Genomic DNA, 14,233 nt, shown 5'->3' with positions numbered 1-14,233 from the left:
GCTGTGACCATCTGTGCTTCTGCTAATACAAGAAAATTCAAAGCGCCTTTGTTTTTTCTTTGTGCTAATTCAGATTAATTTAATTTCCTGTTAACGTTAAATTCAATGCATTAGATTTATTCTTCAAAATGAAGTTTTAATTACATCTGAGTGGGCTTGAGGAGGCAATTTTGTTTTAATACTAACAAATATCATTTTATAATAAAAGAAGAGCCAGCAAATGGCTGTGGTAATGCCATTGAAACAACATGTTTCTGGTCAGAAACAGTCAAATTATCTTCACATTTTAATTGGTTTTTAGTGTTGCCTATATTTCATACGTGTTCATATGTTTAAATTGGGCAAAAATCTGATACAAATAAAAAATCCAATAAGTTCCATTGCATTAAGTGTAGCTTATTCCCAGCCACCTGTAAACCTATGTTCACCATGCATGGAGAATGCACTGGAGCACTCTTGCTGATCAACTCAGCTTCTGCTACCCCATGCTTTCTGCATAGGGAGAAGTGGCATCGCCTCTGAAGCTGCGTAGATCCACCCTCGCTGCTAGTGGTTACAGAAATGTCCCTACTGCCCATGTTTGGATCCATGAATAAGAAACTAGTGTCTACAGCAGTGGTTCTTAACGTGGGCGATAATGCCCCCCAGGGGGCGATTTCATTTTTCAGGGGGGCGGTTGAATGAAAAGGGGCAGCGTGGGGGTGCTGGAGCAGAAGGGGGCGGTAGGGGGGCACTGGAGCAAGCCAAACCTGTGAATATGGCTGCAGCCTTTTTACAGTGTGCATGAATATATATTTTCCTCCAATTTTAATTTAGTTTCAGACTTTTTGTCTTGAAATTTTTAGTTCCTGCATTTGTTTTTATGCCCTTTTTATATTTCTTTTTGCGTCTTAAAATTCACTTGCAACTAAATCATTACATGTTACTTTTTGGGGGGGCATTTCATTTTCTTGGAATTTAATTTTGTTTTCAGGGGTCATTGGATTTAAGTGTCTTAAACAAACAAACAAACAAACAAACAAACAAACAAACAAACAAGATATCATCACCGCGGGGAGGGGGCGATAACTTCCTCAATGGCTCAAGGGGGCTTTTCCTTCAAAAAGGTTAAGAACCACTGGTCTACAGCACTTATGGTGCTACAACTGGGATCCCTCTGATACCAGAATGTGTGATCATGACTATGACATGAAAGGTGTGGTCTTGTGGGATAATTGGGGTGCGGATCCCAACCATGACCCCAAACATGGACCAATAATATCAGGACTGTGTGCTGCTATAAGCCACAGCTGCCTTTATCCCTGCTATAAGCCACGGCTGTGGAACCTCTGGCCTGCAGACCTGGTCGGATCCATAGAAGGCTTCCTCTCCAGTCCTGCCCTCAGTTCCCTTTCTGTGAAGGCCGTTGGGGAAGAATTCCCTCTGTTCTCTCCAGTTGCTTGATGTAACGAGGCTTCTTTGAGCACCATCTGAGATCTTTTAATTCCTCCCCCTTCCTCATGTGAGGAAGAGAAGAAGTGTAGATGCTCAGGCACCCAGGGTTCACAATTGTGGTGTGATCCTGCCTGTTAAGAGAGAGAAACATGTACCCTCACAAGGTTCCTCACCCCTGATGGCTATAAGAGCTGGCTGGATACCTCAGTGGTCTGGCTGTGGAGCTAGAGGTTGGGGGTTCGATTACCTACCATGCCTTCTGAGAGAAGAGCCAACCTGTGTAGCCTTGGTAAAGCTGCAGGGTTACTGAACTCATGCTGGTATCTCCCTTTTGTTTCTTACTGGCCCCATTTTAGCTTTAAGAAAGGAAAACTGACAAGCAACAAGGAGACAAAACTTTAATAATATGCTTCAGAGTGTGAAAAATTAGTCCCCAAGCATGTTCATCTGCATTACATGAAGGTCTCTAAAAATTAACAGCAGGATTTGAGGGACTTGTTTTTCATCAGAACAGCTACTGAAAGTCTTGAGGGGAGGGGGAGAAAATGAAATCCAGGATTGACTCTATGACTAGTTTGAGAATAGTTTCAGCATTTTTGTGATTACGAATCTTATTGTCTCTTAAAGAACTGAGCTTCAGAGACAAAAATCTGGGAAGAACTGAGAGAAAATTAGACATAATTTGAGTGAGTTAACTTCAGTGGCTGGAAGACTGTTGAGGAGATCTTACAGAAATGGAAGACGTATGCCGGAGCAATAAGCACTGAGTTATATATTAGTCTTTCTGGTTTGGGAAAGAGGGCCTCTGAGGCAGACCTAGAGTGTGATCACACAGGCATCTAGCTTACATTCTGGACGGCATAGTCTGGTGTGAGCTGCTTCTTGCCAATCACACAAGGTATCGATAGTAGTGTTCCAGCCCGACCCAAATCTATGTCCAAGTTAGACCTTTTTTGGCCAGTAGTACTACATTTGGAAGCTGAACTGGAGCAACTCCCTGATGGATGGAGGGGTCACTTAAAGAGAAATTGGTCCTCAAAAAGTGACCCTTTCCAGATCAGATGCACACCTTTCTGAGGAAATGGACACGTTCCATGAAAGCACACGTTAAAACCAGTCTTTATGATGCCGCAGTGTTTTTGCCTGATTTTTCTTTTAGTTTTGGCCTGATAGGCACTTTTTTTACTGACTAATCTCACCCTTAGCTGTTTTACGGAGAAATACTGAGGTGAGATTTTTTGGGATAGAAGAAGGGAAGAAGGGTCTCTCCAGAGAATGAGGCTGTCAAAAATGTGTACAGAAGAGACCCTGTATCGGCATCAAAAAAGGCCACCCGCTCTCCAGCATAGTTCAGAATCACTTGGATCTTGGTCAGCTTCCTGCTCACGGTCTGAAGAGGGACGTCAGGAGATTGCTGGCTCCAGTATTTCCCATTTGACATCGCTACAGCCCAGATCCCTTCCTTGGGACTTATGGTAAGGGGAGCTTTTCTCCTCACAGACTTTCTGGCCACCCCCACGGCCCAGGTTCCCTCACTTCCCACAAGGACTTCCCAGAAGTATCTGCCTTGTGTGAATCCCTCACGTCCCAGCACAAAAGCCCGTAAATCAAATCTCTCAGGATTATTTGGTAGGTCTTGAAGTTCATCTCCCCATTTTACACTTTTGCGATCTCCTGACAAGATGAGCTGAGGATGAGCTGTCTCTGGATCTAGACTTACATCCGCTGTTGGAAGAATGGAATAGAGAAACCCAAATTAACCTAACATACCAAATAAAGGCATTTCAGTATAAACATAAGAGATGCTGACAAAAAACATTATCTCCTATTCACAAACATAAAAAAATAATGTGCTTAGATTAAAAGGAAAACTGGAAAAAATGTTTAAAAACCTATGGTCCGCAGACAGACCTCAGCCTTACAGGGACTTGTATTCAGTAGCACCCAGGGCCTGATCTGGGTTGAAGTGGAAAATAGATGATGCTTGTGCGGAGACAGAAATGGTCCACTTGAATTTCTAGTAGCAGAGATGAGGGATTTCCAATCATATGGCCAAATCTGCCCCTTACAGGATGGCCAACAGCCTCTTCTTTCTTGATTACACAATCATTGATGGCTTCCCTTTTGTGTGGGCTTTTTCCTATTCTAACAGGTTGACATACCATATTATTCCGTGTATAAGATGATATTTTTATCTAAAATATTTAGATTAAAAATTGAGAGTTGTCTTATACATGGAAGTAAGGGGGAGGGATCAAAGCGCTTTGATTCTTGCTTTCCCCCTCCACTTTCTTGTGAAGAAAGTGATTTCTCCCTTCATTTTCTTTGCAAAAAGTGGGGGAAAGGAAGAATCAAAGTGCTTTGATGGTTCCTGCTTCCCCCATCCACTTTCTTCCCTTTGATGCCTGCTTTCCCTTTCCTTTTGCTAAGCCCCAGGCTTAGGAAGTGGCAAGGAAAGCAGCAATCAAAGGGATCCTGCAGCCCTTTGATCCCTGCTTTCCCCCTCCTTTTGCTAAGCCCCAGGCTTAGGAAGTGGTGGGGAAAGCAGCAATCAAAATTTTCTAATTTGGGGTTAGACAAATGGGGGTCCTCTTATACATCGTGGTGTCTTATACACGGAAAAATACAGTATATTTCCCAAGGCAGCACGTTTTAGGTCTTGAAACCAAAATATACAAGGATTTTTGGCCCCAATGTTTCACTTTTGGGCCCCATCTGTTGTTGGACTGTTTATAGGACTTTATTGAAATTGAATCTGTCTCTTGAATTAAAGAAGCTTCTGTAGCCTTGGCTTATAGCTACCCATGGGACAGTATAGTGACTAGTGACATGAACCAGAAGAGGATGTCTCCTCTACTCAGTATTTCTGCCCCCACCCAGTTGCAAGCCATCATATAGGTTGATATATAGAATGTTGCTTAGGGTTTGTTGGATACATGACACAAGGTCAAAAAGATCTCTTATGTGTACCATACAGAAAGGCTTATCAGGGTCCCCAACACCATTAGAAATGGACCCATGGTTAGATCCCACAGGACAGCTTTTGTGCGCTTCTGTGGCAAATCAGTTAATAATACACCTTTGGAATTGAACTTATCCTCTCTTTGCTCCTCATGAGTGTTTTCTCTCTCTGCATCTTTATCTCTGCAACATACTTCCACATTTAGAAATGCACATAGGTGGCCAGGGCACTAAACAGCTGGTGAGCTCTGTGGTTTTAGGGTTCTTGAACATCTGGAGCTCTGCCTCTACTTGTACAAACAGACATGTTGCAAATATGTGTATCAGTGTATAGATGTAGTGGGGAGTAGCTGGCCACCACCTGTTACTATCTTTGTGTTTACTTATTGCATTTATGCAAATATGGGAGAAAATAAAAAATCCCTACATAGCAACTAACTTTCCCAGTAGTATTTGAATTAAGCTACTGGTATTTACAAAGTCTGCAAGACTAAACTAATGAACCATAATGAAATACATAATGAAACAGAGTTACAATTCTGGCTCCACATTCCATTCACCCTTGGAATTTGGTCCTCCATCAGAAACATACCTTTCCTCAGTTGTTGTCCATGTAACAGATTTCCTGGGGAAGCAGAAGGATATAAAGATTAATGCTTACAATAACCTTTGTGGACAAAAAGAAGGGTTCACTACACAGCATCTGCTGCTTTCTTATTTTAAAAACAGGATTAAGTAGAAGTTGCAACTCATCTGTGACACTGAAGTTATCCTTACAGACTGTAAAATTCTTGCAAATAATAGCACAATCTAATGCATTTTTACCCATTAAGTTTAATGCTTCTGGCACTGAAGATCTAGCAAATGTCCAAGATAATACTACTAAAGTATCCTGCTTTTAGTCAAAAGTAGTCTAATTATTTTAACATTTTATTTTGTTTTTAGTTTTCTAAAACATGGATGTTTAGGCAGGCCTTCCCCCTTCCAGTTAATTCCTAATTATTCTTTCTTTCCTTTTCTGTTACAATATACCCTGTTTCTTGCCACCTTTGGGAAAAAAATTATTTCTTTTATTTATACAAATTATGTTATGTGGTATGTTATACAGTGGTGCCCCACATAGCGACGATAATCCGTTCTGAAAAAATCATCGCTATGTGGATTCGTCACTATGCGGGGCAAAAAAGCCCATAGGAACGCATTAAAACATGTTTAATGCGTTCCTACGGGCAAAAAACTCACCGTTCTGTGGAAATCCTCCATGTGGCCACCATTTTCGCTGCCCGGTAAGCGAGGAAAGGATGCAAAACCACAGCGGGCGGCCATTTTCTTCACCTGGTGGCCATTTTGGAACTGCCAGTCAGCTGTTCTTAAAACATCATTATGCGATAATCGGTAAGCGAAACACTTACCGATCATTGCAAAGCAATGTTTTACCATCTAAAACATCGCAATGCAATCGCTTTTGCAATCACGAAAAACAAATCGCTATGCGGATTCGTCGTTAAACGAATCACTCGTTATGCAGGGTACCACTGTATGTCTAATTGTTTTATAATGTGTGTTGTAAGCCGCCTAGAGTGGTCACAATTGACCAGATGGGCGGGGTATAAATGAAATGAAATGAAATAAATAAATAAATAAATAGTTTTACCTATGTTTCATATATGCCCATAATTTTAAATTGTGCAATGCTCTGATTGAAAGAAAAGAAAGAACCCAGTAAATTGAATGGTATTCAGTGTCACTTATTCCCAGGGAGCATGATTTAAGTCACACAACTTTGCCATGTCTGTGACTTGATGTAAATCAGGAGGTCTCATAGGTAGCTGTTTGAGAATCGCAAGAGGTAATTAGAAGAGATGAGACAATGATGAAGAAAAAGAAGTGGAATGGAGTATTTATTAATACCCTCTAATTCTAAGGCCAACTAAGGAGAACCCTGGTGGGTCAAAGAAAGAGCAGAACAAAGGAAAAGATTAAGTTTCCTTGCAAAAGCTGGAGAAGACTCCCTGAAAAATCTAATATACTTGAACAATCCCCTCATCAAAAACGTCTAGTTATGCAATAAGAAATAGTGCTTCACCTGGATTGCTAAATATTTAAAGAATGGGAAGAAACAGAAAGTCCACATCACGGAGGGAGATAAAAAGGGAGTCCACAAAGTGTGTACATTTTGGACTGTTGCTATTTAATACGTCAGCTACTGCTGGCAGACAGGAAGCCTCCCATGTTTTATTTGCAAATTTTGCCTCCTGTAATTTTTGTGTTATTGTCTGTGTGTTTTATTTTAATTTTAGGGGTTGTGTTTTATCACACTGTAAACCATCCAGAATAGTGCATTACTTTAATGGGGACGTCTACAAGCAAGCAAGTAAGCAAACAAACCAACAAACAGACAAAGCCTTGTTCCTGGATGATGCCAAATTACTCAAAGTTGTGAGGACTTAAGAGTTCGTGAGTTTTTTTAAAAAAAACTCTCTTAAGTGGGAAGATAGGCTGCAGAATAGAAAAGAAATAAATATGATTTAGTACAATGGGGGGTGGATTCTAGCTTTCCATATATATTAGCTGCAGAAGGTGTCATTTTCTGTGTTTTTTGTGGTGCTTCTCGTTCAGACCTCACCCTGCCATGTCCCAGAGTGACACTGTATCATCTGGCCATTCTGGAAGTAAGAATACAGTTGTGGAAACAGAAGGGGGGGGAAACCTGTTTTTTCCACTATAATCTGTGATGAGAACAAAATAAATAAATGCTCATTTTTTGACCAATAAGATGCCCTGCATAAATGCCTCACAGCCATTCTTCATTACCTTTGAACGGCTCCATGAGTCCATTTAGAAAGGAGTTTACATCACAGAAATTCCAGATCTTCCACCTCAACTCTGGAGAGAAAGCTGCTGGGTCATCCTCAGAGATCTGTCTCTCTTCACTCCTGAGGGAGAAAAACAAGGTCACCCATCCCATTCAATTCAGAATTCCTGAGTGGGGCAAAGTAAAGGAGCGGAGGGGAGGAAAAATAATGTTGAAACTTGAGAACAGGGGTGGTATCTGGAGGAGGCACAATTTGCCTGGGACAACCAAATCTGTCCTTTGTAGGGGTGGCTTTAGGCCTTAAGGTTTTTTTCTCTGTTTTAAAGAAACAGGAACTGTTGAGCTTCTGGCTTTCTTTTAAAAAGGACCTTTAAGGGATTGAACAACCTGATACCGAGTACACGGCGTCTTCTAGACCAGTGGTTCTCAAACTGGGGTCTCCAGATGTTCTTGGACTACAACTCCCAGAAATCCTGGCTAGCACAGTGAGTGAAGGCTTCTGGGAACTGCAGTCCAAGAACATCTGAGGTGTCCAGATGTTGAGAACCACTGCTTTACACATGTTAGGTGGATTTTTATTTTGAGGGCAAAAATGAGCCACACTGGGTCCTTTAGGGGCGGCATAATCCCTTCACTTTGCTCACCCTTGGCTCAGAGGCTCAAACAAAAAAAATGCATTCATATGGGGAGTGGAACTGCAGCCAAAAATTGGGGAGGGGATTATAGTAACCAGCTGAAAACTAAGTGCCAGTGACATACAGTGAAAGCAGAAAAAATCACAGGTAACCAAGCTGAGAGTTTTTTGGACGTTATGGTCACAGAGCACATGCTCTTTTGCAATGAGATCTTGTGATCTTGTGTAGTTCCCTCTTCTCCCTTATATGGATCTGGCTGGAGAGATGACTCAGTTTTGTATTTTTTAACAAAAAGCCTTTATTCTTTGACAACTTGTTCACTTCAACAGTAACTGGGATCTGGAGAAAAAAGCCAGCCTGTGTAGCCTTGAGCAAGCTGCACAGTCCCAGAACGGCCCCCAGAAGAAAGAAAGGGTAAACCCCTTCTGAGTAGGTAGAATACCCTGAAAATGGTTGCTCTGAGTTAGAATTGACTTGACAGCACATGATTATTATTATTATTTAAAGGAGGAGGAGGGCAGTTTCCAGAAGGTAGTCCTGGCTCTGCAAAAAGGGGTGACAGGTTCAGAGGTGTGTCTCTATTTTATCAGTGAAATGTTGGGAGACAGCGGGATCCCATGCTTTCTCCCCAGAAGCATCAAAGGCCATGTTCTCCATATTCCTGACAGACCCTTCCCACCTAAAGGGGAATATGGGGGATCCACCTACCTTTCCAAAGTGCTTCTCACACCCTAGAGGGAGAAGGAAGGAAGAAGACAGAATGTTATGCCCGACATCGTTTTCCCTGTTGAAAATGTATTAGCATTGGTCTACCTAGCACAAGCCCATAATTTGTTTAGGTAGACGTGAGAAACTTTATCCATTCGCAGGCCATGAACACACAGATGCATGGGAGCAGGAAGCTGCATCCAGGAATAAGTTGAGTGAAAGCCAAATATACCTCGCATCTGTACCATTGCATCCAGCACACTGTCACCACTTCTCTCTCTTTTCCACCCGTATCCTTCCTTGGAAGGTGCTTCTAGATTAACTGGTCTTAAGATTCATGAATCATTTCTCTTGATCTCTATTCCAAGATCAAATGCTACGTGCCTGGAAGTATGGAAAGACATTTCCACTTGGGAATTCCACTTTATGTTATAGGAATCGGTGGTTCCCAACTTTGGGTCCCCAGGCATTCTCGGACTGCAACTCCCAGAAGCCTTCAATACTAGCTGTGCTGGTAAGAGCTTCTGGGAGTTGCAGTCCAAGAACGCCTGGGGACCCAAAGTTGGGAACCACTGATTCGTATAAGATAAAGTGGAATACCCAAGTAGAAATGTCTTTCCAGGAATATTGCACATTTGAGGGGTGAGTTAGGTACATCTTGAATTCGTTTCCATTCCTTCTACCCTGTTTCCCTGAAAATAAGTCCTAGTATGATTTTTCAAGATGCTTTTAAAAATAAGCCCTACCCCAAAAATAAGCCCCAGTTAAGTGAAACCCCACCCTCCATCAATGTGCAGAAGCCAGAAGATGACATGACTGTATTTGAATAAATGTAGATTGTTGTACATAAAAAAAAATTCCCCTGAAAATAAGCCCTAATGCATTTTTTTGGAACAAAAATAAATATAAGACCCCGTCTTATTTTTGGAGAAACATGGTAGTGGGCAGAATATAACTGTGTGACTGGAGAACAGATCTATGACCTAACCTAGTCTTCTCTTTCTTCCCCCTCGTGCATTTGCAGAGTAGGGGAGGATTTGCTGAGCTGTTGACCAAAGAGGGCCTTTGTTGGCCTTCAAAATGGGAAATTACTTTCCCACCCTTTCCTTTGGTCCCTTAAAATTCTAATTGTCATTTGCACTCTTGATCAAATGATACAGTGGTTGGCAGAAACACATTTCTCTTGGCTCTCTGGCACGGACACAAGAACTGTCTCATGTCCTGTCGTTCAGTGATGGAGCACATGCTTTGTTTGTAGAAGATCTTGGGTTCACTCCCCCAAAATCTCCAGGTAGAGCTGAGAAAACTCCTGCCCAAAAAACCCTGGAGAGACACTGTCAGTGTTGACAGTCCTGGGCAAAGGGGACCAATGATCTGACCCAGTGCAAGGCAGTTATCTGTCCCCCCAGCCCCTGAGAAAGGAAACAGATGTCATTTCATCTTCCATCTAAGCCAGTGGTTCCCAATCACGGGTCCTCGGATATTCTTGGATTAAAACTCCCAGAAGACTCCACCTCTAGTTGTGTTGGCCAGGATTTCCGGGAGTTCTAGTCCAAGAACATCTGGGGACGCACGGCTGGGAATCACGGATCTAAGCCCATACAATTCATCCTTGAATGCTTTCCGCACTGCAGACACCATCTCACCTGCAGGAACTCACTTGCTACCTGATGATGACACTGTTCCTCCATCTCCTGAATGATACCTTCAAGGGAGGTTAGTTTGCTAGAGAGTCTGGCCAGATGCTCATCCCTTTTCTTTGCAATCTCCTTCTTCACCTCTTCCATTTGGTCTAGAAAAAGCTTCTCCTGGTCTTCCAGAAACCGGTGCATTTCCTGAAACTGGGCCACCATTTTCTGCCTCTCTGTTTCTGTTGATTTCTGCAAGACACAGGAAGAATGAGTAAGAAAGGCCAACATAAGGAATATAGCCCTTGGCAGCATGAAGACCTATATCAGAGATTTCTAAGGGACACCTCTCTTAATAGAGAAGTGAAATGACTGCTGAGAGGAGAAAGGCTTTACAAGGAGCTCACTTTTAGAGCCTGCCTTGAACACTATTTTAAAGGAAATGTAAAATATAAATACAGACGTGGTGCTGCTGCAGGTTAAACCAAAGAAGCCTCTGTGCTGCAAGGTCAGAAGACCAGCCGTCGTAAGATCGAATCCCCGCGACGGAGTGAGCCCCGTTGCTTGTCCCAGCTCCTGCCTACCTAGCAGTTCAAAAGCATGTAAAAATGCGAGTAGATAAATAGGTACCACCATGCTGGGAAGGTAACGGTGTTCCGTGTCTAGTCGCCCTGGCCACGTGACCATGGAAACTGTCTATGGACAAACGCTGACTCTACAGCTTGGAAACGGGGATAAGCACTGCCCTCTAGAGTTTGACACGACTTGACTAAATGTCAAGGGGAACCTTTACCTTAAAATATAAATATAGTAAAAGAGGCTTTCATTAACCTTCATTACGATTCCAAATAATAGGTGGAGAGTAGGACTGTCTTGTGGCCCTTCATTCTTCATTATTTTGTATTTAGTTCTAATACAGACTCCCCTTATCAGCAACACAACCACTTACAAACAAATCTTGGCTTTCCTTTTCTGCATCCGCTTTCTGTGTCAGGATTTGCTCTCTCTTCTTCCTCAGGATGTCTAAGCGGCTAAAGATCAACTCCTAAAGAGAAAGCAAGAATTTGGGGTTAGATAGCAGAGAATGGGACTAGAGTAGTTAAGACGGTATTTTTGTTGTTTGTCATGCAGTCTAGTTTCTGGCAATAAGGCCAGCCCTTCTGTTAGGCAGAGTGGTTGCACATGCTTAAGAACAGACTGGCCAGCAGGTGATCAAAGATAGAGTAGGATGTGCCCATGGCGAACTCTGTACAGTGGTGCCTCGCTTAACGATTACCTCATTAAACGATGAATCCACTTTTCGATGAAGTTTTTGCGATCGCTATTGTGATCACAAAACGATGTTCCTATGGGGAAAATTTGCTTAACGATGATCAGTTCCCTGCTTCGGGAACCAATTTTTTGCTAGACTATGATTTTTAAACAGCTGATTGGTGGCTCTAAAATGGCCGCTCGCTGTGCAAAATGGCTCCCCGCTGTGCTTTAGGACGGATTCCTCACTTTACAGGCACCGGAAAATGGCCGCCCTATGGAGGATCTTCGCAAAACGAGCAGGTATTTCGCCCATTGGAATGTATTGAACCGGTTTTCAGTGCATTTCAATGGGTTTTTAAATTTCTCTTGATGAGGATTTCGCTTAACAGCTATTTGAATGGAACGAATTATGCTGGTCAAGCAAGGCACCACTGTACTCTGCAAACGGTGCTATTGACGGTGTGATGAGTAACAGAATCCTTGTTCTATCATTTACATTTGATATAACTCACCCACTAGCTGGATTTTGTGTCTCAACTGATGAATGGGATACCATTTTGGTTTTTAGTCTCAAAACAGGTGGCCCTGCCTGAGTGGTTTCCTCAAAGACCTTATTCCAGGGCACAATACAAACCAGTTACCCCACCTAGTCAAAGCTTGACAGGGCTGACCCAAGACTGTTTCTGGGCTCTGACATAATCGTGATTGCCATGCTCTTCTCCAAGTGAAGGTGCAAAACAGCAAATTCTGGCTAAATTTACATTGAGAAAAGAGAGGCATAAAATCCTACATGTGTCTCTTCCCAGGAGTGAAAAATAACGAATAAACAATGTGCAGTTTAGTGTGGACCCCCCCCCCCAAATCAGCTGAGCAGAAAGCCTCACTCTGCTTATTTGCAGCTTGCACTTAATAAGTTAAGATTCACCAAGAGAGGTTAGCAGGGTATGAGAGACACCCTGATCACATACCTGAACTGTGTTTCATTTTAATTGCCTTTGTATAGTTCTTATACCTTGAAGCAGGCCAATACATAAAAAAACTGTTATGGGGTTCACAGCTTGGAAAGGCAGCTGTGAAACAACTAGAAAAAAATCCTGAAATATAAGGATGTGTCACTGGAGACCAAGATCATCCATACAATGGTATTCTTAATTACTTTGTAGAAATGTGAAAGCTAGACAGTGAAGAAAGCTGATAGAGGACAAAGAGAGATTGATTTGAAATATGGTGCTGGAGGAAAGCTTTGTGGGTGCCTTAGACTGCTAGAATGACCAACAAGTGGGTGCTAGGTCAAATCAAGCCTGAACACTCTCTGGAAGCAAAAACTACCAGACTGAGTACATCATAAGAAGCGAAAACGACTACTTTTGAGTGCATTAAAAGAAGAGAAGGCTCACAAGATAGGCTGTAAAACTAGTAAAAGGCTGCAGGAAAAGAGGAAGACCAAATACAAGATGGATTGACTCCATAAAGGAAGCCACAGCCTTCAATTTGCAAGACCTGGAGAAGTATGTGAATGCTCAGACCTTCTAAGGTTCCCTGATTCACAGGGTTGTTGTAAGCTGAAAGTGGAAAGCTGCCGCATAACAACTAATACAGGTTTCAATACTTTCCCTATAAAGTTCATGCTGTTATGGTGAGGATGTATGCCAGAGCAAGGGACTAAGTTGCCACGATCTCCCCCAAAACAATACCGTATTTGGGGATCTCCCACTAGCGCCACAGCAGCAGCAGTTTAACTGGGGCAGATCTATTTCTCTCCCATAGGCTTTCCAAAAAATCATCATCATAGCAAGTTACATAACAAAAACGATGCACGATTCCTCTCCTACCCAAGTGGCCCGATGACTTTCTTATATTTGTGAATGCAGAGAAAACTTCTCAAGAAGCATCCGCAGTCAAGATCCACTCTCCTTTACCTTGTACTTGTGAGCAGCCTCCTCGAGAGGAACCAACTCGTGATCCCGGTGCTGGTCGGATTTCTCGCACATGGCACAGAGGGAGAGCGCTTCGTCTTTGCAGAAGAGCGTCAGGGGCGCCCGGTGCGTCTCGCAAACTTTCCCCTTTTCTCCCTCCCTAAGTTTCTTGGCTATTTCCACACAGGCTGCCAGCTGCCGGTTTGGCAAGAGGCAACTCTGCCGGGAGGGTTTTCGACACTGAGGGCACGAAGCTGCCTTGTTCACACGATTCTTCTCCCAGGACTGAGTCAGGCAGGCTCGGCAGAAGTTGTGCCCGCAGCCTGTAATGATCACTGGATCCTCAAAATAATCCAGGCAGATGGGGCAAGTGGCTTCCTCGCACAGATCCTGGACGGGAGTCCCACCAGCCGCAGCCATGGCTGTTTGACGAAAAAGGATGGGTCTTAAGTTTCACTTTCGCTTCCTAGGCAGCTGCCAGTGAATGATTCATTCTGCATGAAGCAGTGAGGGGGAAAAGGTGGAGTGGATTTTAGGAACAGACTCATTCAAAAAAATAATAATAATTCCTGTGCACTTGGGGCAGGGCTGAGCCATTTGTGGACTGAGGCAGGTCAGCAAATGGAAAACAAACATGTTTTCAGGCCAATACACAGTGGTTGAAATTCTGTTGCTTAGCGTAGTCCTGTCACACTAATGCAGGCCCACAGAATCAGTGGGGATTTGGTGAGTTTGCTCCTCTGTAAGTTGCATTGATTTAAATGGATCTCTGTAAGTTGCACTGATTCAAACTTCAACTCACTATGCTCGAGCAGGTTAGAACAGATCCACTTGAATCAATTTGTTGTTGTTGTTTAATCGTTTAGTTGTGTCCGACTCTTC

General features: G+C 42.9%; 1 protein-coding gene across 1 annotated transcript; it reads right to left on the bottom strand.

The window, feature by feature from the left end:
- Positions 1 to 1,818: 1,818 nt before the first annotated feature.
- LOC110070424 (E3 ubiquitin-protein ligase TRIM7-like) lies at positions 1,819 to 13,797 on the bottom strand. The gene is made up of 7 exons (XM_072988740.2): positions 13,355 to 13,797; positions 11,131 to 11,226; positions 10,200 to 10,433; positions 8,554 to 8,576; positions 7,210 to 7,331; positions 4,988 to 5,020; positions 1,819 to 3,159 (listed from the first exon to the last, which is right to left on the bottom strand). Exons 1-7 carry the CDS (start codon positions 13,769 to 13,771, stop codon positions 2,645 to 2,647), a joined length of 1,440 nt encoding a protein of 479 aa, XP_072844841.2. The 5' UTR covers positions 13,772 to 13,797; the 3' UTR covers positions 1,819 to 2,644.
- Between the last annotated feature and the right edge of the window lie 436 nt (positions 13,798 to 14,233).

This window comes from Pogona vitticeps, chromosome 2 (genome assembly GCF_051106095.1).
Source record: "Pogona vitticeps strain Pit_001003342236 chromosome 2, PviZW2.1, whole genome shotgun sequence".
NCBI lineage: Eukaryota > Metazoa > Chordata > Lepidosauria > Squamata > Agamidae > Pogona > Pogona vitticeps.
Note: the sequence above shows the minus strand (reverse complement) of the source record. Positions and strands in the feature narration are given on the sequence as shown.

What these genes read in the sequence shown, in the direction of transcription:
- LOC110070424 (XM_072988740.2), bottom strand. Translation starts at nt 13,771, where the DNA reads ATGGCTGCGGCTGGTGGGACTCCCGTCCAGGATCTGTGCGAGGAAGCC. An exon ending in TAGCAAGTGAGTTCCTGCAG is followed by an intron (nt 8,577 to 10,199) that starts GTGAGATGGTGT and finishes TTCTCCCTCTAG; the next exon opens with GGTGTGAGAAGCACTTTGGA. An exon ending in TGGACAACAACTGAGGAAAG is followed by an intron (nt 3,160 to 4,987) that starts GTATGTTTCTGA and finishes TTCTTCCAACAG; the next exon opens with CGGATGTAAGTCTAGATCCA.